The sequence below is a fragment of the Eurosta solidaginis genome, chromosome 3 (assembly GCF_040869045.1).
Source record: "Eurosta solidaginis isolate ZX-2024a chromosome 3, ASM4086904v1, whole genome shotgun sequence".
Lineage (NCBI taxonomy): Eukaryota > Metazoa > Arthropoda > Insecta > Diptera > Tephritidae > Eurosta > Eurosta solidaginis.
This window is the reverse complement of record NC_090321.1, coordinates 208,997,474-209,023,129: the sequence shown is the minus strand read 5'-3', so window position 1 is coordinate 209,023,129 and position 25,656 is coordinate 208,997,474. Positions and strand designations below refer to the sequence as shown.

At 32.7% G+C, this 25,656-nt stretch overlaps 1 protein-coding gene across 23 annotated transcripts in view; it reads right to left on the bottom strand.

Moving 5' to 3' along the window:
• Positions 1-6,129: 6,129 nt before the first annotated feature.
• grh (grainy head) overlaps positions 6,130-25,656 on the bottom strand; it is a 663,099-nt gene continuing 643,572 nt past the window's right edge. For 22 of the 23 annotated variants that reach the window (XM_067774942.1, XM_067774948.1, XM_067774949.1 and 19 more), the window contains 2 exons: positions 18,830-18,894; positions 6,130-10,993 (listed from right to left, as the gene is read on the bottom strand). In XM_067774942.1, coding sequence (XP_067631043.1) covers positions 10,867-10,993; positions 18,830-18,894 — 192 coding nt within the window. In that variant the 3' untranslated portion in view covers positions 6,130-10,866. The remainder of the gene's footprint in view (positions 10,994-18,829; positions 18,895-25,656) is intronic. The other variant, XM_067774958.1, reaches the window with a different exon arrangement.

Sequence of the window (25,656 nt, the reverse complement as noted above, 5' to 3'; positions counted from 1 at the left end):
TTTGCATACAAACAGACAGACGGACAGACGGACATGGCTAAATCAACTCAGATCTTCATCCTGATTGTTTCAGTATATTTCATGGTAGGTCTATCTATTTTCCTTTAAGGACTTACAATTTTAGGTTTCGTGACGAAATTAATATACCATTTCATTTTCATGAAAGGTATAAAAAATATGTAATTATTGGGAAGTGCAAGGTGTCACGCCCCTAAGGGTCTAGACCTTTCGCGAACAGCCTCTCGAATAGTTGCTTATATATTTTTCGCTTCTGTATCTCATAGTTGGTTGTTGAGCTATATACATGTATATGTATGAGTAATGTCATCTTCGCTCAGCTGATTACACCTATGCGTGACTGTTTCTCTTTTTTCTTCGCTCTAAGCTTTGCTGTTTAAATGTAGGTGTTGCTGCTTACTTTACAGTTGTTGTGCATTTATTGACAGCAGCAGAGTGACGCATCGGAAGAAAAGAACAAATGGTAAGGGGAGTGGAAAGATTGAAGGAGCCTCAGAGAATGCGGAGGTAAATAACAAAGAAAAGATAGTGGGATTAGAGTTAAAGAAAATGGTGAGAAGCAAAGGGAAGGAAAACGTTGAAAAAGAGAGAGAGAAAAGTTCTATGTAAAGAAGAATAGAGAAATTTAGAAGATGAGATACACATCAAGGAATGGGGAAAGGCAGGTGAGTGTGTGGTGGAATAAGAGGGAAAAGGGAAGGGAAAATCCATTAGGTAAGCAAAAGCTAGAGGAAAAGGAAATAGCAGCGGAAAGACAAAGGAAAAGAGAAAGTGCAAAGGTTTGAAGAAGGGGAGAGGGAGGAAGGAAAGATGAAGAGAAAGAACACAGGAAAGAAAATTTAGTCAAAGAAGGAGAGGGGGAATGGGAAGAGAAGAGGACAAAAATTGGGCATTCAGTGGGTTGTTAAGTGCAATGCAAAGGTTTACAACTTAACAGCTTCTCCAACTCAATTGTCAACTCACCTCGCCGATTCGAAGCCAGTTACAAATATTAATGTATTAAACACATATGAAGCTCTGCCGACTCTTAGCTCCGTTTGGAACTAGTTGGTGGGGGAGGGGTTATCTAGAAGATTCAATGTGGTCATATTTAATCGTTCCTAAAATGGTCGGACTGTACCCGGGGAGTGTCTTCATCGCTACTAGAAAAATAAATAGAAAGTAGGAATCGGGGGTAGTAAGAGAAATACAAATGGGAAGGAAAAGTAAAAGAAGGAAGGAAGAGTACGAGGTGAAAAATTAAGGTAGAGCCCAAGAGATAAAGAAAGGAAGGGAAACGAAGATTGAAAGATAGTGGCGAATTCGGGATAAAGGGATAGATAGAGGGCGAGAGAGAAGAATAAAAAAAGACGAATAGTAGGGTAAATGCAATAATAAAGCTAATTGGGAAAGGATGGGGTAGATGGATAGAAATCGGCAGACGGAAATGTTATTGTGGTCGTCTACGACACTAAAGCTCTTGGGTTAACGGCCAGGAAAAAAGACCACGGCGCAAATCGGAAGAAACGCTCAGCATTAATATTCTCGGATTTTAATTATGCCGGACAGTTTTTATTTAAATCACTCCAATATAGCACTTGCTGGCAAAATCTATTTATTCTCCATTTGATTTCATCTGCTGGGTTAAATCCCAACTTAAATGTGGGAAAATTGCCACAAAATGATGCCACCTATATAAAGTGTTATATGTTTGTACATTTCTGTATGTAGCTACGCACCTACGTACACTATAAAAAAATATCGAGGAACTAGCACCACCACACATACATACATAACTACATAGACATAAATTCACCAGCGCATAACTAAGATTGGAGTGGAGCATTGGTATCGCCGCAACAGTTCATCAATAAAACATTATGGGAATGTGGCCCATTCATTATTCATTACATAGCTGCAAAATAATCGCTTAGATTTAAGTGGACATTTATATTGTTTGTTCAAACTCAAGTGCATCCGACTATGTGCGATTGAATGAATGAAAAACTTGAATATGAGTAACAATAAGAAAATACGGTTATTTATTTAATATGTTTGTGATATTGATGTTTGCGCATATCCTGTCACATCTGCACTCATTTCAACGCCAAAGAAAATAAAAAAAACTAAATGTAAGGCGCGATAACCTTCGAAGAGATTTAAGGCCGAGCTTCTCTTCCAACTTGCGTCGTGCTCCTTTTAAATTTTCCTACAAATTGTTTTATGCCGACTCCGAACAGCAACTGCCAGGCAGATGAGTTTTCACTGAGAGCTTTTCATGGCAGAAATACACTCGGAGTGCTTGCTAAACACTGCCGAGGGGCGACTCGTTTTTGTTTTTTTGTTTTTGATAACTGCAAGAGTAGAAAAGTCTACTTTCAAATAGAAACCCAGATGTGTGTACTCATTTTGGTATAATCTATATTTGAAACCAAATTTGTTTTGGTCATATAGGTAATACAAAAAAAATTTTCAGATTTAGGCTCAAACTTTTAACCGTGTAACAACTAGTCATACATGTTCGTTGCTATTGCGAATTGGGATTGTCCAAGCTTAGCGGATTGCATTCAATTTTTACAAGACAATTGAAAACGTGAAGAATATTTAATTTCCCATTGCTATTGTTTCTGACTACCGTGGTGTGATGGTAGCGTTCTCGGTCCACCATACCGAAAATCGTGGGCAGTGGCGGATTTACCATATAGGCAACATAGGATAGAGCCTAGGGCGGGAAAGTTGAGGGGCGGCAAAATTCGAGTCAATTAATCAAAAATAAAAAAATGAAAAAAAAAAAAATGCATTCGGATTTTGCTGCATTTAAAATAGTATTTTTGTCTGTATATTATAATAAATAATTCATTCTTTGCTATGCACTTCGCATAGCAGTCGTAAACAATTTCATACAACTTCTAATTCACTTCAACTGGAACCTTTGGAGACTGCATTCATGCAAGGTTAATGGAGCTCCCTATTAACGTCAATTAATGCGGTGAGCAAGAAATAACAAAATGTGAATACGACTATTTCAGATATTAACATTTTGTTCAACGGACTCATCAAAGCTGTTTCTGATACTCGTGAAGAATTCGATCTGTACGAAGATAGCGCTTTCTCTTTACAAAACACTGAGGATGCGTAGAAGAAATCCAAATGTACGTCATGGTGAAAATGCGAATTTTGTATCCAACTGAGTGGCCGTGACAACTTTCATGTCAACACGTTAAACGTTATCTTGGATTGTACTTTGCAGAATTGCATGAAGACAAGAGGCATATCAAAAAATCTATTCTAAATTTTCTCTTATCACTGATATGAAACATCTAAGCAACGAAAAATTACGTAAGAAATCCACTATATTGAGCAAATACTACACCCAAGATCTGGAGGAAAATTTGGGATATTAAATGGCCTTTTTCAAGGCATACTTAATCGAAAAGAACATTTCAAATCAACATTTCAAAATGCTGAGAAAGGATAATTTGCAGATCTCCTACCCTAATGCTGACATTGCGTTGCGAATTTTTGTTTCAATTCCTATTGCAAATTGTAGCGCATAGAGATTGTTTTCTGTTTTAAAACCCACGAAAAACTACATCAGATCTTCATTGAGCGGAGACAAACTGAATGCTCTTGCGTTGTTGACGATATAATCAGAATTGTTTTTATCTATCGATTGGGATGATATGGCAAAGCAAAATCAAAATTTGGAAACAAGTCTTTTCAACTAGAAAAACGTTTTTCTAAGTGGGGTCGGCCCCTGGTGGCAGTGATTTCACAGGCACTCCGATTGTGTCTCTGCGTAGATGGAAAATATGTAGGCTCCGTTCCGCCGAATCGTGCTTTTATTTTATGTAATAATAGAGAAAGCTTACGAAAATTCGAAAAAGTTCTTGGGCACCTTGCCAGTAGCGTAGATAGCCTTGGGACATGGGGGGGATAGAGAATCTGCAATGGTTTTTTTTAGATAACTCATCAATGACCTCATCAGCTGTGATTCCGATGTCAGTTGAAAACGGAACATTGAGCAGAACCTTGATCATTTTTTGAGACTAAACCTGAATATACATATACATACATATACATACATATATACATTACCGACTACGCTACTGCACCTTGCTGATAAAAGGTAGTTGAAGGCGTGGAAAAATGGAATGGCAACCAGAATCACAAGACCGGCGAAGTCGTTCATATGATTTGAATGAACCTTATATCAACAGGAGCAGGTTGAGCTGAATAGGAAAGGGTTCTCAACAATACCCTAAAGCATAACTTGTGAGAAATGTGGTCACAGATCACCTTCAAGTTGCTTTGGTAGATGTTGTGAGACATGTGATAAAGTGTGGATACCCATTAAGCGGCGACTATACGAAATGGTCGTCAAATAACACATGGAGAAAAAAACTACATATCCCGCTGTTATTAAGTGCCTGAAGTAGTTGATGATTTTATTGGTTTCGAAGTTTACGGGAGCCGCGAGCGCCAATCGGATGTGTCTAAACTGCTAGCTGAGGTTAGTTGGGCTTTGGTAGCAGGAAAAAAAGCTGATAATTTTCTCAATACACCGCTTTACTTAGTACTTTACCTTACTCTCCTGTCAGGTGCGCCTCCGGCCCAATGATTGGGGTGTCTCAGATTAGCTTGCAGCACGCTTAAAATTGCTTCGAATAACCTTAGATCCTTCTATGGGAGAAAGGACAAAGTTTGATTGTATCCTTGTTAGGATTACTTTTGTTGCTTTGTTCTTACCTATTTTCTGTACTTTCAATATTGTAGTGATGACGGTTGAGCTGCAAAGCGAGCGGTGCCTCACGATCGTCGGGAGGTACATGGCTCACTATAAGCCCTCATCGACTAATGATGTGCAACCAGAAATGCGTTTTGACGGCTTCACAGTCCTTGCGCAGAATTGACATTGGCTTGTGCGGGTTTTAGTGACGCAAATTTCGGTACTATATTATTTGTATTTTATTGACACTTTTACCGACATTTTTTACTCGATACTTTCATGTACCGAGTATCCTGAAATTTGAGTAATATTTGGACCGTTTTCATTGCAGCGTCTAACACAAAACTTCTTTCTTCTATTTTTACGAATTTTAACTCTCTGGCCTAAAAGGGCATCCTGCTATAAGAACTCTGGTTGATTGCATTTCACGGTAAGGACTGGTACAGAAGGTTCCGCAAATTTAGAACTCCTTATATGTTTTTGAATGATGATCATAACAATTTAAAAAATTTTAGCTTTGGAAGTCAAGTCTTCAAAAACGAGGAAAATGAGTAAGAAGGAAGAGCTACGTAAAAAAAATGTTGTACGTTTGGACAATGTTGGTTACAAAAAGTTGAAAAAACCCACAGGATTATCGTATGACACTGCCTCAAGATGACTTTGCAGTTCAAAGAAGGGTTATTGTAGGTCAAGCCAAAGGGATCAGCAGAAGCCCAGTTAAAGAATAATGTTCTATACCTAGTAAGGAAAAACCGAACCATGTCAACAAAAAAGCCAAAATCACACTTGTGTAAGTGGCACGAATCAAGCGGATAAAAGGTATTTAAATCTATAAAAAAGTTGCAAAACCAAGTGAAAAACCGCCGTTAAATGTATTTCTCTTGCATGTAGGCTCTATGAGACCAAATTGGCAACCAAAACTTTTTTGTTTTATTATGGACAACGAAACTTCTTTCAAATTGACTTACGAAAGTTCTGAGGTACACAGTTCTACTGTTTGCAGTCTGCAGATAATACTTTTATTCGGAAAAAATCATTTTTATAGAAAAAATTGGCGAAAGAATCTGATTTGGCAAATTATTTGTGAATGTGGGTATTAATACACGCCGTTCTCTACGAGTGTTTTCAAAAACATATTCTGCTATTCTTACATCGCCATAATGGTTAATCTATATTTTGGATAAACTTGGCCCCAGAACATTACGTTCGTGTCACCCAAAAGTTGCTCGCAGATAACAATGTCGGACTTTAAAACCGTTTGAGGAATGATCAAAGTCGTTATTCGATAGTTCGGCGGCATTATTTGCCATTGTCTTTCCAACGCTGAGAAAATTTTATAATTTTCCTAACCATTTTCCTTTTTCGTTTTTACGCGAAATAAAAACATTGTTTAATTTTTTTGTTTACTTATTTATGTTTAATATTTTCCATATATATTTATATGTTTATAAAAATATATATGTATATGTTCTTGTAAAATATGTATGCTTAAGGTACAAACTACGCAATAATAATAGTATGTAAATTATAATCATATATGTACGTATGTATATAATAATAAAATGTTACCGATTTTTCAGTGCAAATTTAAACTTCAGTTAAAGTTGAGTAGAGCTTAAACTTGCCACTTTGGTCGAACACATAAAATCTTACGGCTCATTTCAGTTTAAGCGGCCAAAGTGGCAATCTTAAACTCTAGTCAACTTTAACTGTGCTCTAAACTTGCACTGAAAACCCGATTCTAAGAGTTTTAACAATTTTTATGTTTGCCAAGCCTTCTCTTATTTACTTACATTGCTCTTTACTCTCTGTTTCTCCATGCAGGTATATAATAGACTTGCAGTGATGCAGTGATTGTTTATTTTTCTTTTTTTCAAATTACTTCGATAAAGGTTACATTACTACAATTGGCTGACAGGGAATACAGGGTGCATAATTTCAATTACTTAAAGTCGAAACAATTTGGGAATAAACTTAAATGAGTATATTGTAATTTGATAATACGTAATAAATTATTTAAGCTTAAATTATATATTATGCATTAAATATTTAGCATCAGTGTTAGTAAAAAAAAAGTTTTTATTTATTAATGTTAATTGCTTTTATTTATTACTTTCGTTTATATAAAAATGCAAAAATATTGACTTAATTGAGCTAATGTACGGCAAGAATAACTGAATTTATTGTTTTATTTTTGTTAGTATGTTAAGTTGTTATTTTAAAGTGGTTAAGTGTAAATAATGAAACTTTTTTATTTTCATTTTTATTTGTAGTATGTTTTTAGGCTCAAAATCTGTAAGCTTTTAGTTATGTTTTAATAAAAGCACTATTTAACTTAATATTCTTATGGCAACACAAATTTGTTGAAAATTACAGTTTTCCAATTTAGCTAAACTATAAAGCGATGTAGCTCCTAAATAAATTATCTAATGCAATGAAATAGAGCTTTTGATTTTAAAATAAAGCACCACAAAGTACGCCGCTTTTATCCTTTTCGTTTTGATTTTTTTGATAGAATTTATAGAGATGTAAAGGGCTTTGGATAATCAAGTATGCAAAGCTTTAGAAAAAGCTTATATAGAGCAGAATTTTCTAAAAACTCTAAAAAGCTTTAAATACAATTTCGTTTGGTACCCCGGGATCGAATGAATTAGAGATGCAGTTGCAGCTTTTTCGTAGAAAGCTTTCAACTAAACTTATTTATATGGTTTGAAACTGCGCTAAAGCTTCGTAAATAAATTTCCTTATTTGTATACTTTTTTTCGTATAGAATCCCCTTCGTCTTTGCATCATATGCTTTTAAAACTTGTCTTTTTTTGTAAACATTTTATTTCAATGCGCTCCAATTTGTTTCACTGTTCCTTACATTATTAAATTATATAATTCTCATTTATTTTGCATTTTATGTTTCCAACAAAAAATGCAGTTTCTTCTTACATAAGTAATTTAGTTAAAAAGTATTATATACGTTTTTTTTTAATAAAGCCTAATTTACTTTACAGTAAGGTATTACAATGTTGGGGCTTTCGTTCTGCGAAATTTAAAATGTATGCTTTCAAGCGAACCTTGAGCTTTGTGGCTTGTGAATTTTTAAAGTCTTATTTTTGGAATTCAATTTTATTATGTGCGGAAAATTACAAAAAAAAACATTATTTTTGTTTTTGTATAAATTTGTGTTCGTTGTTACGAATAGTAAGAGCAAAGCTTTCACTTTAGTAGAGTTCGTTGAAGCTTTTGCCTTCCAAATAAAGCTCCATAAAAGCAGAACATTGACTTTTATAGAGCTTGTTAAAGCTTTGTTCTTTTTCACATCCCAAAATTTGTAAACCGTTTTTTACAACATAATTTATTGCAAATTTTTATAAAGCTTTTTTTTTAAATAATATTTTTTTACGCAATTTTTGATCTCGCCTATTTATATTCTTTTCAATTTAAGCAACTCTTTTAAAGCTTCTTCTAAACCAATTTTAGTTTTGTTTTATCAAATTTGTTTACATTTTTTAACTTTTCGAAATAAAATAACACACATAAAAAAAAATCAAAAACTAAAAAAAAACGAAGAAAAGATTTATATTAATTTTGTTGAGATTTGTATTATCTTATCCGAATGGAGCGCAATAAATGCAGAGGTTTTCTTAAGTAGAACTTGTTAAAAATTTCTCCTTCTAAGTACAATAAAAGCATAGCTTTGACTATTACAAAGCACTTGGAAAGTTTTGTTTTTACGTTAAAAAAATTATAATTTTTCACAACTTACAATTTTCAAACCTTTATAATTTTTAAAAAACTTTTCTAGAAATAATTTTTAGGTTCTTTTCGTTTCCAAAAATCCCTTTAAAGCTTCCAGAAAAATTTTAGTTTAGCTTTAGCTAATTTGTTATATTTTAAAATTTTCACAATTTTGTTTAATTTTCTAAAGCTCATCTATATCTTTTCCAACGTCCTAAAATTTTCTGAGTATTTATTAAAATTTTCATTTGAGTTTTTTCGCTTTTGTGAAGAATTTTTGTTTCTCTAAAACATGTTCATCTATAATCCTTTTTGAATAAAATGTCAAAATGAAAAGAGCTTGCAAATTGTTCGCAAGTGCTTGTTTTAAGCTTAGTGTTGTATTTTCAACTTTTCGTTTTACTGGAAATCCATTTCACCAATATTTTTTTCCTAAATAAAAGGAAAATAATTAAAAGCTTACCATAAGCTTTTAAAGTGGAAGTAAATGAACTAATTTAAAATACACTTTGCCATAAAGCGTTAAAAATGAACAAAACTATTCTTTTAATAGGGCGGATTCAAGTGTGTATCCCTCGATGCGATGCAGGCTTTTTCTCCAACTTGGGGGGAGTGGCTTGAGGAAACACAGCTCTGATGCTGATAACGATGGCACCCGCTAAGGCAGTGGTTTTTTGCTTGGTTTAAATTAAAATTAACCCACTAGGGATAACGAAGCTTTACCAAAATACAAGCTTTTCAAAAGCTGAAAAACCCTCTTATAAATATGAAAGCTCCTTCGAATGTGAAAAAGCAACATCAAAGTTGAAAAATGTTCTTTGGGAAAGAAAAAGCTTACGAAAGCTATTTCATCAACCACAGTGCATCAATAATTTTAATGAAAGCTTTAAAGCTCTTTTGCGTTGTCGGTTACAACTGGATTTTTTTTAAATGCATTTTATAAGAAAATTCTGCAGGTGTTTTTTTTAAAAATTGCAATTTTTTCGTATTTTATTTAGCAATATATATTTATATATATATATATATATATGTAGCATTATATAATAATAATAAAATAATATAATAATAAAAAACATTGAATGAGTAAAGTTTCGTTTAAAATAACTTATTTAACTAAAACTAAGAATTACAAATACACATAAAAATGTATTCACATATACAGCTGCATATGTATGTACGAATAGACAAAAAAAGATTAAATACTATTGAGTTGTTTAAGGAAAATAAAATATACAAAAGATAAAATTAAAAAAAAAATTTTTTTTCCTGTGAGAAATGGCATTAAATTTAAAACAAAATTGCAATTTGAGCTTTTTTTAAATTAAACATGAATTTGTATTATATTTTGCTAAAAAGTCACGATTTGTTTTTGTTTTTTTCAAACAAATTTTGTTCGCATTTGCTAAGGCGGTTGTAGAGTATAAAAAAAGCACTGGAGTTGTGAATTGCATAAAAAAGTTAGTAAAGTTGTAATGTTGTAATAAAAAGCTCTTACGGCAAGTTTTGTGTCACGAGAGCTTTGTGGCGATTTCGTACTTTCGTTGATTTACAATTTTAAACATTAACTCTTTACTATTATTTATTTTTTTAATTATTGCATACTTAAAACTTTATAAAAAGAAAAAAATAAATTACTAAGAAGTAAGTGGCTTCTTTTGGATTGACTATTTTATAAGAATTTACTGCCAATAATTTTTTTATTTTTTCAAAAATTGTATTCTAGCACAAAAGCTTAAAAATAAAAAAATTTTTAGAATAGAAAACATTTTTGTTTTGATTTTTAAAGTTTATACTTTTTGTCAGACGAATCCCAATTTAAGCGCTTATATACTCAAATTTATTTCTAGCTACTAAGTGCACAAAAACAAATTACACTTATATATAAAAATTAAATATTAAGCAAAGTATTTTTTACTTTTAAAAAGTTATTTTTTATTTTTTTTTTGTTCGAATTTACAGCATTTACCACTTAATATTTATTTATACTAACATTTAAGCATTCATTCAAAAAATAAGCTTCCCTTGAAAAAAAAAAACATACAATTATTTATATAATATTTATACTTATAAGAGTATTTTTAAATTATTATTTTATTTTTTCGTCTAATCTAATGAAAATTATTATTGTGTCCATTGTTTTGTGCTTTACTGTATTTTGTAATTATTGTGTTGTTGTCATCTCAATAAAATCGTTCTTCATTCTCTGGAGTTTCTCGCAGCAAATATATTGTTTGCTAGCATTTGTTCTTTTTGCCTTCTCACTTTTGATTGCGACTGTATTTCACATATTGCGAAATTTTTTTTTTAAGTTCATGTCACCGCATCTTTATTGCATTATGCATATAATTTAAAATAGCTATGCACTTATTATTTATCTATTAAAACATTTTGTTGCTTTTTCTTTTCTCTCTTCAATGATTCGGTAATTCTGTTAAGGTTATATCATATAAATCATCTTCGATCTGTTGCACTTCCAGCAAAAATATATCTTCATTGCAATAGTACGAAATCATGTCGTCATCAATTTTGGCAGTAATCCTGTTTCAAAAGAATGAAAGAGAGAGACAGAGAGACAAAAATAAAATATTTAGAAATTTTCTGGTGAATATGTGGAGGAACAATTTTATAAAAATTCTAATTAAACATGTTTGAGAAATAATATCACAATAGGACACCTTACACTTTTGCAAAAGTTTCCTAACCAATTTTATGAATAAATATAGCTCCCCTAAAGCTGGACAAAGAGCTAGCTAAAACTTGCATTACGTCTAGAATTTATCACTAAATTTACAATTTCTTCACATGAATTTCGTAACTTCTAAATAGCATTTTTTAATTTAGAAAGTGAGTTTTAATTTAAAAGGCACCGAAAAATTTTAAATTTCGGGAAACGCTTAAAGATCTCTATACAACTGCGTTATCAGAAATCGGAATAACATTTAGCAAAGTGTCTCTCATATAGGTGATGCTTTTGCTGGGTTTTCATTCGGTCATAGTGACTCGCGATTAACAGTTACAAAGTAACCCGTGATAATTTGTTGTCAATAGCGTTTTTGTTGCCACATAATTGATTTGAAGTCGATCAAACAGTGATGTGCTTATATATTTCACAGTCCGTTTTATTGTTTCCCATTTTGTCACGCGATATTGTAACGAAAATTAGCAACACTAAGGGATACTATCATCTCTAAGCCGGTACTAAGCAGTGACTTGTATGTACATCAACAAATCAATCATTATGTCTACCCATATGTCAATACAAGCAGCGGAGAGTAACGCACAAACACATGCATATATCTGAGATACTCCCAAAAGTATGCAATCATTTGTGCAAGTATCACTCACGCATGGGCTATGAGAGAAGCTAAAAAATCGTGCATCTGTAGTCATAGCTGAGAAATTTATAGCTTGTAAACGAGAAGTAAATTCTAGAAATAGAAGCGCCTAGAAATATGGAACGAGGAGATCGAAGAGTATAAAAGAGCGCAATCTGAGCAATCAGCAATGAGTTTGATTTAAGCACGCTATCTGTCGAGAAGTAGTAGTGTTCTTTGTGAAGTACTTGAATTAAGGCCATTTTGTGTTATTGAATAGTGGAGTTATTTATTCAACAGTTTAGTGATTCGAACGTTAGTAGAAAGTTGCAAATAAGCGGAATTGCAGTAAATTCGGTACACTATCTCGCATGCGAGCATTGTGTGAGTACCAAGAAAAAGTTTTAAAACTTCAAAGCATAATTCTTGAATTTGTGGAATATGAAATTTAAAAATAGAATTTGTAAAGGCTTTTTGGGAAGCAGTTTAAATTGAATAAATCCCTGAGGGATGTCAAGACGCTTGCGCTTGTGGCCCAATCGAGCCAGAACGGCTGCATGGAGTGTATAAGATTACTAGATAACCAATAGTTTGCAATGATTACCTGTCTTTTTTTTTTAGAGGGGGACGGGGTCACATGACAAGAGACGCTTTTTAGGTGGGCAGTGCAGCCCCTATCCATCACTTGGTTATTTCGCCATCAAAAAAATTTACTTCGGCAGTGTAATTGGGATCGCTTCGGACAATTTCGGAACTAATCGGATCTCCTGATAAGTTAAGGATTATTTCTGCTGCAATTTCTGAATCATTTTGGAACTATCTCCTTAGAATCTCGGTATTGTTACTTTGCTCTTTTAAAGTAAATTCTGTATAATTTTGCAGTAGTTTAAGGACCAAAGCATCAATTCCGCACTTCCTTCGGTTGCGATTTATTTCGGGAAAATATTGAGAACAATTCGGGATTATCAACGCAGAACTTCAAGTACAGCAAAAAAAAAAAACTACTTTCGCCATTTACCTCCGAGGAGATTTAGGCCGAGCTTCTCTTCCAATTTCGTCGTGTTCTTTTTAATTTTTCCTACAAATTGCCCGGAAAGGACCTACATGGTTTATGCCTACGAACGGCTGCAAGACAGATGAATGTTCACTGAGAAGCTTTTCATGACAGAAGTACTATCGGAGTGTTTGCCAAATCAACGCCGAGGGACGAACCAGCAAAGGGAAACTTTGATTGAAAACCATTTCCCTTAATTTGATGATATTGCTTTGGCCGGAACTTGAATCTTGGACTTTCGGTGTGGTAGGATCTACCACCCCACCATGGCGGACATTTTTGGATTGTTTTCAGGATTTTTTCGGAACTAGTTTTGGTATGTTTGCCATACTATTTCGGATAATTTCAGAATCATTTAGAAACTGCATTCGGATCATTTTGGTATTACCTTTAAATCATTTAAGGACTGATTTTGGTAAATCTCGAATTTGTTGTCAGGATCATATCGGGTTGTTTTCGGATAACTTCGAAACTATTTTGGGATTATTTACGGCTAGTTTTAGTTGTACTTCGATATCAATTTTGCATTGCTTAAAGCTCACATACATTTCGAAACCATTTAGGGACTAACTCAAAATAATTTCTAGACTTTTTCTCGACTAATTTGAGCTATGTCCGCATAGTTTCAATCCATATCTAGAACATTTGGGTATCCTTTTGTGTTCATAATCATTTTGCAACTATTTAATATATGCCCTTACATTTATTCTTTAGAAAAGATTTGAGCGCGTATGCAACATTGCTAAGAGTGCTGTTAGTATTTTCTTTCCTAATCTGTGCCATTTTCATTTTAAAATAAGTGGAGCATTTCTTTACTGGTTTTGGATTGTAATCACAAAAATAAAATGATTCAGGTTTTGGTGGGGTTTTTAAGCCTGAAAAGCGGTAGTTTTGTTCAAACACGGTTTGGAGCCGTGAAGCAAATACAAATATCATTCACTCAATAAAACTAAACAAACATTCGTTTAGTTCATCGAATGTTGAGTGGAACATAACAAGGCAACGGAGCTTTTCGAAAGCACTGTTTCCTTTTTTGAAAAAATACCCTATCTCTGCACAAGTTTGACTTGATTTTGAGCTGAGATAGGGAGTTTATGAAAAAATTTCACGACAGGAAATTAATTCTTAGAACGGACGTTTTTTTGTCAAATTCTGAATTATGGAGTTTTTGAAGAAAAACTCCTGGCATAGGGACTTCTTTCAAAAAATTTCAAGGATCCACCGCTAGTTACATGTACGTAGTTACGGTACTCACTACGTGTATCGCTTTTCAAGTGTCGGGTACTCGATAGTATCGAATCAAAAAAAACTCGATACCTAGTGTATCGGTTATAAATTAATAATAAAAATGAGCGGTTCAACAATGCAATACAATAGTTGAACCTTAAAAAGATGGATGCTAAGTTCCAAATGAAGATTGGGTTTCATTTCCAAATTCTTAAATGAAGATACTTTCTGAGGCTTTCATTGAGATCGGGGGTCTGGCAGCCACTGCCAAAGGCTCACTTGTTTATTTCGAAAATATAAATAATGTGACTTGCGGCTGCCGTCTTGGTGTGGTGGTAGCGTGCTTCGCCTACCAAACCGAAGATCCTGTGTTCAAGTCCCGAGCAAAACATCATAAAAAATTTAAAAACCGGTTTTTTCAATTAGAAAAAAAATGTTCTAAATAGGGTCGGCATTGCTCAGCAAATGCTGCGACTGTATTTATGTCAAGAAAAGCTTCTTAGTGAAAATTAATCTGCTTTGTAGATGCGGCGTAAAACATGTAGGTCCCATCCCGCCGATTCGTAGGCAAAATTAAAAAGGGCACGACCCAAATTGGAATATAAGTTAGGCCAAAACTCTGTTTGAGGAGTATATCGCGCCTTGTATTAATTTATTTTATGGCTTGTAATCTACTCCGGTTCGTAAATTATTTAGACTTGGAGGTATCGAAATTCGTGTCCTTATCCACAGCAACAAACGTTTATAAATGGACAATTTTCGGTTAAAATTTTCACAACTGGCAACTGTGCTCGTATGCTAATTTTAAATGCCATTTTTTAGGCGCATTTTGTATGCTATTTAACTATATTGCAAGTATTTATTAAACGCTAACTAAATAACAATTCTTTTTAAATTTTATAATTAATATTAACAAGTAAAGGTGTCTAAGTTCTGGTGTAACCGAACATTATATACTCAGCGTGAGCTTCAATTGTTCATTTCATTTCAGATAAATTACTTTTCTACATAACACGTGGCACCGCCCGTTTAAAAAAAAAATCTCTCCCATTTCCTCTTACAATAAAACTTGATAAGTGAAATATCATTGATTCAAAACTATTTTTTTACAAAGTTTTAGCTTATTATTTTCGTCTACGACCCTTTTAAAAATCTTTTATATAAAAGTGGGCGTGGTCTTTAACCGATCTCGTCCATTTTTCCTAGAAATATTTCCTGCTATAGGGAAAATGTGTGTACGCAATTTTATTAAAATTCGTTAATTTTTCTTCGAGTTATGGCTCCCGAAACATAGAAAATTGCTTAGTCATATAAGGGGAGGTGCCACACCCATTTTTTTAAATTTGAAGTTTTTCCTATTTACTGTTATAAATCCACTTGGGAAATGAAATACCATTGATATAAAGCTCTTTTTTGCAAAGATATATCTTATTTTATTCGTTCACGACCCTTTTAAAGATCTTTTATATAAAAGTGGGCGTGGTCCTTAATCGATTTCGTTAATTTTTCTTCAAAGCATTCCTTATAGTAAAGGCAACTGCTCTACCGAATTTTGTCACGATACGTTAAACGGTTTTTGATTTATGATTAATAATATTTTTAAAATTGATTTTATCACAAGTGGGCGGGGCCACGCCCATTTTAAAACATTTTCCAAATTTTTATCAAGAGTCCCAATATCAGTCCACGTGTAAAATTTCAACATTCTAGGTGTATTATTTACTAAATTATTAGGTTTTTGTGTTTTCCAAAATTTTATATATATAAAAAGTGGGCGTGGTTATCATCCGATTTTGCTCATTTTCAATACCAATCTCTTCTGGGTCCAGATAAGCTCGCCTACCAAATTTGGTGAAGATATCGCAATATTTACTCAAGTTATCGTGTTAACGGATAGACGGACGGATGGACGGACGGACATCACAATCGAATGAGCTTAGATCCCGCATTCCGGAATTGGTGTATTTGTAATCGAATTTGAAAAAAAAGTTTGATGACATAGCGCTTTTGAAATGTTTCGATTTATTACATTTCTCTCATGTTTCGCTACCAGTTTTCGGAGTATTTAAAACTGTTACCTGAACAAAGGACTACGCCGGAGTAAAAATTAAATTTTCGGAGTATATTTTTTCTTCCTTTTTGAAAGCGGGCGAACAACTAACATAAAATTGATTTGGTGGCTTGGCAAACTTTTCGGTTGTGTTTTTGTCATAAAATGTTTCTTAGTAAAAAAGTTAACTGCCTTATCAGATGCACATGGAGTCGGCCTAAAACGTGTAGGATGGCCAATTAATGCTTCCATAAGCACACCACATTCTGGAAGAAAAGTGAGCTCTATCTCCCCGTATATTTATCGCGAAAAAATAGTATTATTCTTTTCGGTTCACCACATATATTTTATGCTCTTTTAATGACAGAAGGTTTCAAGACCGGGGAAGATTCCTGTAGGAACGATAATGGCGACCTGGTAACTGACGTACAGAGTGTGGGGGAAGACGAATTCTATACCCCGATCGCCGATGATGAAAAACACTCCCGGCATCCAATGTCATGGCAAAAAAACCACAAGGTGCCAAGTAATGACGGGATACCCGCCGGGCTGGTCAAACATGGAGGCGAAGATAAAGAAGCAAAAAAAAAAGTGGGTCTTGCAGTAAATTTGGACAATAGGAAGAACTTGCTGTCATCGTGGCCTTTGTAGCTACGTCACTGTTGACGGATATAAATTCGATACTGTGTAGGATCTCGTTCATTTGGGAAGCAGTAAAAACAATGTCGGCCTAGAAATTATGATTTGTAACGGAGAATCACTCTTGCCAACAAGTGCTTCTTCAGGCAATTGAAAAGTAAAGTCCTCTCTCGACGAACAATATTCTCGCTCTAAAAGTCACTCATCATACCTGTCCCGATATATGGCTCGGAATCATGGAAGGTGGCGAGAGAAGATGAAATGGCTCTTGGAGTATTCGAGAGAAAAGATTTCCGGAAGGTTTATACTTCTATCCGTGATGTCGACGGCGAGTGTGGAAGGAGGTATAATGATGAGTTATATGAGCTTTACGCAGACATGACGATAGTTCAGCGATTGAAAATCCAAAGGCTTTGCTAGCTAGGGCATGTTATGCGGATGAACGAATACGCTCCGGCAGTTTGTAAACAGAGGAAAGAGAAAACCTGCACTGAGTTGGCAGAGACAGTTGGAGGAAGATTTTACCTCGGTTGGTGCCCCCAATTGGCGATTGTTATCGCAAAACAAGGTTAGCTGAACTCACTGACTCAACGTACTTCAAGAAGTGCTGTTTGTTGAATTTTGGCAGGATTTACAGATCACACCCGAACACGTTTTTTGCTTACATTTTACATCTTCTTTTCTCACTCCGTACGAAAAAAGGACAAAAACTGTGAGTAAAATGTGAACGAACAAGTCTTAAGACACAAACAATGAATTCACGTCATTTCATCCAATCGTCACTTGTAAACCATCAGCTTTTCATAGGTATACAATAAAAACTTTAACCAAAAGATATTAAGTAGTAATACTATTTGGTTTTCAACTCGACCCAAATAAACCTTTGAGATAAAAATGTAGTAGGAGGTAAGAACGGAGCAAAATACTCCGATTGGAATAAAGTCTGAACACTGCGTCAGTAATAAAACATGTTGTCAAAAGCGTGACGTCACGCCGAGAAAATTTATTTCACGGCTAACTATGATTTTTTGCTCTCTCATTTTTTAATGCGGGATCTGTTTATTGGTTCATTGACGGACATGGCTCAATCAAGTTTTTTTTCGATACTGATGATTTTTATATGTGGAAGTCTATATCTATTACGACTCTTTTATACCTGTACAACCAACCGTTATCTAATCAAAGTTAATATACTCTGTGTGAAAAGCACGCTGAGTATAAAAAAATTTTCGTTTTTATAATTAATAAACTTTGGAACCTTCTAAAGTTGCACGTCATCAAAGTATGGAAAATACGTCAATATTTATATTAAATGATGGCACATCCTGCCCTGTAATTATTTGCTTTAATTTGATTAAATGAATATTTATTATTTTTTATAAACAAAAAACCATATCTAATTGAAAAAAAAAAATTGTGAAATTTATGCAAGTTAACAACATTTAAAATTTTCGATTAATTAATGCAGTTGTTTAGTTTTAGCCGTATGGATTAGTTATTAATACTATTTTATTAATAAATTGGTATGAATGTGAAAGCCGTCAAATGAAAAATGAAACTTTAAACCTTTTTATGAATTTTATACCACACAAAATGCAATTATTTTTTAATAACTATACAAATTGTATTAATTTTTTTAATAGGAGATAATAAAACAAATAACTGTCAGACGTATGCAGAGAGTTCATTAAAGATTTCAGTTTATTATATTTTCCAGACAAACAAACACATAAGTAAAAATAGTATTAGATGTGCGAAGAAATAATAATAAAAAAATTATTATTTTAATTCGGCGTGCAAATGAAAAAATGTTGAGTTGTGTTGTTTAATAGTATTGGTGCTGTTGCGTGTATTAAAAAAAATATTTCTTATATAGTACGCTTTGAAAATGCGCTTCAAAATTCTTTCTTGTTTCAACTCATAAAATAATGGCTATGCTAAAATTTGGATGCTATGTGATCGAAATGTATGTGTGTGCTATTTCATGACTGTATGTTGTTTTTGTTTGTTGTTTTTTTTTATTTTTTGTAATTTTCCTAATTTATGTAATTATGTTTGTTATTATGTATGTTTGTATGTATATTACTTACCCTTTTTTATTTGTACGATATATATTATTTATACTCGCTGTTGAAATTTTGTATTTACTTTCAATCTGTAATTGAGAAAATGAGAGAAAAATGATATTTGTATTTTGTATTTTTGGTTTTTGTTTTTTGTTTTTTTGCTATTTGTTTTTCGTTATTTTCTTTTAGCTGCTTAAACGCTAAATATTTGGAACTTTCGCTACTAAACAATATCATGTTTCTTACTAATGATCATTATACAAAAACTCATTTTAAAAATGTTTGCTTATAACCATAACAAATTTGTAAAATAACTTTTTTCTCTAGTTTTTTTTGTTGTTTTGTCTCGTTGCCAATTCATTTCTAGTGCCCAATTGTAAAAAAAAAAACAGTTTATAATAGTATGCAATATGTTTTAAGCCTTTAAAATCATTAATTTACTTAAAAGCAATAAAAAATTTCGTTGTATGCCAATTTTTTAATATTTAATTCGCTTTGAAGCCTGAGTTCCATAATAGAGTGCTCGATATGTCAGACGGTGTCGAACTTCACTTGGAGAAGTTTTATAATGCCTGATGTGTTCAAGCTGAGTGTTATGGAGTTCTAGCTTCAGGTCTAGCAAGAAACATTTGTAAAGCATTTTATGTACAATTGTGTAATATCAAAAAGGCCAAATTCGTGTGTTGTATAAGTGCATATGACATGAGAAATGCATATGAGCGGGAATTTGTGTTTGTATTGTGCGGTGTATATGCAAAGTTTATTAACAAGGATGATGGAATGAAATTTTACATATGAGATAACTGGAACTCAAATAAATATTTTCTTCTAAAATTTAATAGTAAAAAAATATAAATATGTTAAAAGAGTGTGAATATTTCTAGGTATTATATTCACTTTAAGGAAAGTAATATATTTTTTCCAGATCCGAATTTGAGCTCAAGGCCAAAACAATAATTTTTATGTTAACTTTTTGGTGAAGTAATTAACTAAATGTAAATTTAGCTTAATAATTCAATTTCGCAACAAGCTGGCAAAGCTGCACTGAAAGAAATGGTGCTAGTAAAATCAACAAATCGGTTCTGTTGTTCTTGACTTAACGGAGATGAAATTGATCGTATTATGTTTAATTTGATCGAGTTCTTTGTCAAGCGAACAAATTAGTTTAGTCATTTCAACAGAAGAGAAATTGTCGTTCTTAAGTTAACAAAATTCTGTAAAATTGACAGATTCCTAATCAATCTAACTGATTTTTTTGTTAACACAACTGACCTCATTGGTCATTTCAACAGCGATCAACAGTCAATACATGAGCAAATTACAAAAAGAGAATTTGACACTCACTGCGCTCTCTACTTTGTACTTATGTATGCTGTGTATTATATGTATGCACATATTTACGTATGTATATGGAGGCTGCCGTAATGCGATGGTAGCGTGATCCGCCTACCACACCGAAGACCCTGGGTTCACACCCCGGGCAAAGCAACATAAACATTTTAGAAATAAGTTTTTTCAATTAGAAGAAAATTTTCTAAGCAGGGTCGTCCATCGGCACTGTTCGGCAAGCACTCCGAGCGTATTTCTGCCATTAAAAGATCTCATTGAAAACTCATCTGCCTTGCAAATGCCGCAACATAGGTACTTTCGTACAAAGCTGTCGCAACAACTTTTTTGGTTCACTTGACTACTAAAACGATCAATTACGAATCAACGATTTGTGCGCAGTTGATTCAACATCTTGTTGCGATGTATAAAAATTGACAGAAGTTTCGGTTTAATTGACCCGTATATCGGTTGATTTTACCAGTCTTTTTCTTTCAGTGTGTATCATTTTCTGTATTCCTTTTTCTTGTGTCACATCGGAAGTTATGTGGTCGTGAAGTTGCAATCGTAATTTGTACATGCAAAAGCCTTATTATTTTCCTCACAATATATTGCACTGTATATTCCTATTTAATTAATATTAATAAATAAACTGAATATCGACCACATCTCGTAATTGGTTAAATTCGTAAGTATACCAACACTATTGTTTTTTTACAATTGTTTTTGTTTTATCGGCCTATTGATAAAGGATTCAAGGTTCAATTCGAGCTTAAGACCAGAACAATAATATCTATAATAACTATGGATTTTTTTGTTTGTTTTTTTTTAATTTTTTCTAGCATCTTATCGATATATTACAGGTGTACTAACAAATGATGAGTTTTCTTTCAATTGTATTGACACTAAATATAGCCCAGGGAAATCACAAAAATGTGATTTGAGATTAATAAATTGAACAAAAGATCAGAGCAACGTCTTTTTCATAGGCCTATGTTCAGTGCAATCTCATCGTTTTTGAAGTATATTTCACATCGTTGCGTTGATAGACCGCCTAATGGGAGGTAGTTACACCCAAAATTGCAATTTCTGGCCCATTTCGTTCACAGCTCCTCAATTATTAAAGAAAAATTGCTAAAAGTTATTTAAAATATGTATTGTATGTATTGTACCGCAGAAATGGTTTGAATGTTACTTGGCTTTCAAGCGATATCGGTGATGCATATAAATACTAGGTGTATATTTGAACAAAGGCCACCGAGTATATTTTAATCATAAAAACTAAAGGATATATTCAGAATTTCTAAATTAGAAAATCCTAGCCGTATCACACTTTCTTGTCAATAAAATCTGGATCAAAATCTGATATCTGGCGCAAACGTTTCTGTATAGTGACTTGCCGTCTTACTACTACATACACAATAGGCAGGGCATAATTTATGATGTCTGTAGTGCGCAAGAAGCTTTTCAAATGCCACATTGAATTGGTAAGTAGCTCTACCAGATAATATATGTAAGCTTGTTCGCTCTGCGCAATAACTTATTTCTTCCCACCTTTGGTAAAGCAGATAAATATTTCTTGGCTATAACTATGAGCGGGCTATATCCATGCCCAAAATTTAATTTGATGAATTCATTGTTTGTAACGTATCTCTATTTTCTATATTGATATGGACGCATATTCTTTATTTAATAATTTTTATATTCACATTGCAGGTATTATTATATATTTCAACATTTTGTGACTACAAAACTGTTTCCCAATGTGTCCCGGCTAATGTGTCGGACATCTATGTATCTGCCATTAGCGCTAAGGGCCAGAAATCGGTATGACCTACATACTTATATAGGAATTCTTTAAGCCTTATTTTTTGGTATTTCATTTACGCTTCTCCAATTGTAAAGCCAAAAATGTGTAAGTGTCATAGAGCTACATATATACATACATACTTATGTACATTTGCCTTTGATTATCGTCCTAAAAGAGTCTTTTCCGAATCCCTTAAGTGCCGAAAATAAGCTATTTATGAGGACAATAAATGTCATATATGACTCCTATTCAGCTTCATACGACACATGAAATAAGGCTCATATCGAACGACCATTGCAAGACGGGAAATGCGTTCATTTCAGACTCCTAAATGAGCTCATAAAGAGCGTAAACCCTATGATTTAGGATTTTTGCTGAATTTTTTATGACTCCGAATATTTGCTGGGGCGCCAAAGAGTTTCTATAGCTGACATAATTATACTACCAAACAGTTATCTTATTCAACATAATTCTGAGGACATTCTCGTAGAGGTATGTTTCTTGCCCACCGATAGCAAACTTTGAAATTTTTTTTTGTAATTTGCTCGGCATTGTTTGACAAGCACTCTGAGTGTATTTCTGCCATGAAAAGCTCTTAGTGAAAACTTATCTACCTAGTAGATGCCATTCAGAGTTGGCATAAAATAATTAGGTCCCGTCCCGCCAATTTGTAGGAAAAAATTAAAAAGGAGCACGACGCAAAATGGAAGAGAAGCTCGGCCTAAAATCTCTTCGGAGGTTATCGCGCCTTACATTTATTTATTTTAATTTGCAGTATTGAATACCTAAATAGCTTTAGACAACCCAATACCTCATTTTATGAAAACATAAAAAGTTTAAATGCTTAATTTCTACGTTTCAGGGCTATGAAGTAGCGGTTAATAGCTATATAAAATACTTTTCCACACAGAGGGATAATGAAATAATAAGTCAGATTTTCTGCATTACAGCCCTCAATCTTCCATACAAAATTCTTAATTATCCATCATTGCTTTATTGAATGCCTAATGAAGTCAAAAATTTAATACGTTTTGCTAGATGGGTCGGATTTTATTGTCAATGTAACAAATGATTTATTTTCAACAATTGAAGCGGAGCCGCGAAGAACGTTTTAAAAGCCAATTTTTGCAAAACGTGTTTTTTTGCAGATTTCCGTTACTGTTACTCTCTTGCATCTCTAAAGCATCAAATAAGTTAAAATTACGTACTAAAGGGCAATTAAAAAGTAATTAGAAGAAGTCAGTCCGTGGAAGAACGTTGTAACGATCGTAGTTGTCGCAGGTAATTGATAAGTGTAACAGAGGTACAAAAAGGAAATGTAATGTTGAAAATTGGAAAGATATTAAAAACAAAAAGTTAGGAAATAGTGGAAGTGCATATACAACCAGGAAAAACACAAGTATCCCGCAAAAAAACGCTCCAGAATAAGTAATGTGGAAAAACGTTCTAAGTGCACTTGCTGTAATTTTTATTTTATTTATTGTTTATATTTAGGTTTGTGATTGTAGTTGCTATTTCAATTGCCAAAAATTTAGTGTTGGTCAAATGAAGGACTATTGGCCTGAGAAGTACGCAGAGTTCTATAAATCGATCTGCAGTAAATAAAGATAGTATATAAATGTCTTACTTGAAAGAGCACCCTTACACGATGGTTTTTCGCCCTCTTTATGTAAATGTGACCGTGAAAACACTCGGAAATTAATATTTAAAAAGAAGTAAACAAAATAGATAGGTTGGAAAGTTATTGTATAAATGGGCTCAAAGCAAACCAAGCTTTATTCACAGTTTTTGAAATATTTTCATTTCTGTTTTGAACACATTTTTGTTTTGATGCCGAATTAACTTTTAAAGTTTAAAATGACCGCTTACTTATAATTCGAAATTGAAATTCCTCAATTTTTTCATATAAGTTATTAATGTCATTGTTTTGGACAAGCCAACAATACAGGAACAAAAAACAATCACAAAGCCTCCAAAAACGTTTTTTTCTTTCCTGGAAAAAAAAACGATTTTGTCATTTACAACGTTATTCGCGGCTCCGCTTCAATTTACGAAATATAGAAAAACACCATAAAATTGAAAATTTTACTTTCGCTGAATTTGCAGTAAAAGATAATATGGCTTTTTGAAAAATAAGCACATATTTGGTTAAGTGCAACATCTATGAGTAGTTGCGTATGTATTTTGATTGTCTTTATAGTTAAGGTAGAAACAGCTCCTATCTTTTTTAACTAGTTTTTGTAAAAGCATAATATCTTTTGGGGGCTGTTGACAGATGTTCGCTTAATGAAGCAAATGGCCTGTGTGATAAGGAAAACTTAATTATTTTGTTAAACAAAATTGTGATTCGATTAAGTTTCTGTGTAAAATTGGTATTAAAACAATTTCGTTTTTTCAAGTAATTATTCTAAATAAAAATTACTTTGTTGTAATTGATTATCTATGTAAATATGTTTACGTTATGTGTGCAAAATTATGAATGGGTGGAGCAATGATGCATATTACTTACATAAATACATACAGACGATTAATGATTGATCTTGAAAAATTGCTACAATTGATAGCTTGAAATGTAAATACTAGAAAACACACATATATATTTATACATTTTTGCATATAACAATGTTTGTATTACTAGCTGCGTTATAATAAAACATTCATTACAAAACTCTAAACTATACACATTTATTTTCTTATTTTATCATCGTTGTTATTGTATTATTGTTCAAGTCATTAAACATACCAACGACGAACGTCAATTAAATAACAATATGCATTTGTTGTTGTTTTGGTATTGTTTCTGTTGGTCCTTACGTGCACTTGATTCATTTGCATATAGAATTCGCATAAAATTTTCATTTTTATTAACTTAATAAACATATTTGAAAACTATTAAACATTTCGAAATATCACTACATATCTACTTTGTAATGTGTGTGTGTATGTAACGGAGTGTGCTTGTGTTTGAAAAAAGAAAAAAGAATAAAGCAAATATTTGCAAATTCCTCTTACTTAGTTGAGTTTTGATTGATATTTATTGAGTGAACAAAGAGTTTATCATCAGCTTAATTTTTTTTGTGTTCTGTGCTGGTTCTTGTCTGCTATTCCTGCCTAATGATTATAAATTGCTATTTAAAACAATAATAAGCAACATTGTTTGCCTTTTTTAAACTTTTACAAAGTGCTTATATTGTATTTTTAATGTTTATTGTTGTTTGTAGGTGTTTTTGTTCTGTATTTTGTGCTTATTGCTGTTGTGATTCCTAAATTATTATTGATGATTAATTGTTATAGTTAGAATTATATTAGCTTTCTACTTTTTAGCTCTGTTATTTTTTCTTTGGGTTCTAATTCCTACTAGTGGTGGGAGTGTTTTGTGTATACGATTGTTTTTTTTATTAAGCTGTTGTTTCTAAATAATAAAGTTTCATTTTTGTTTAAGTTAAATGATAATTAAAGGTGATTTTTGATTAATTATTAACATATAGTAGCTCATATTAAATAATGCAATTAATTAGTGGGTCATAAGCAGAGCGTAAAGACAGTAAATTGCAGAAGGTTTGCAAAATATTTGTATTAAAAAAAATACTAACAAATTCAACCATTAAAAATTATATGTTATATTAAATTTATTAAAGCAAATATTTACCTCAGTTAAATATTAGATTATATACAAACGAATAGAATATTGTTATGCAAAAAAAAAAAAAAATAA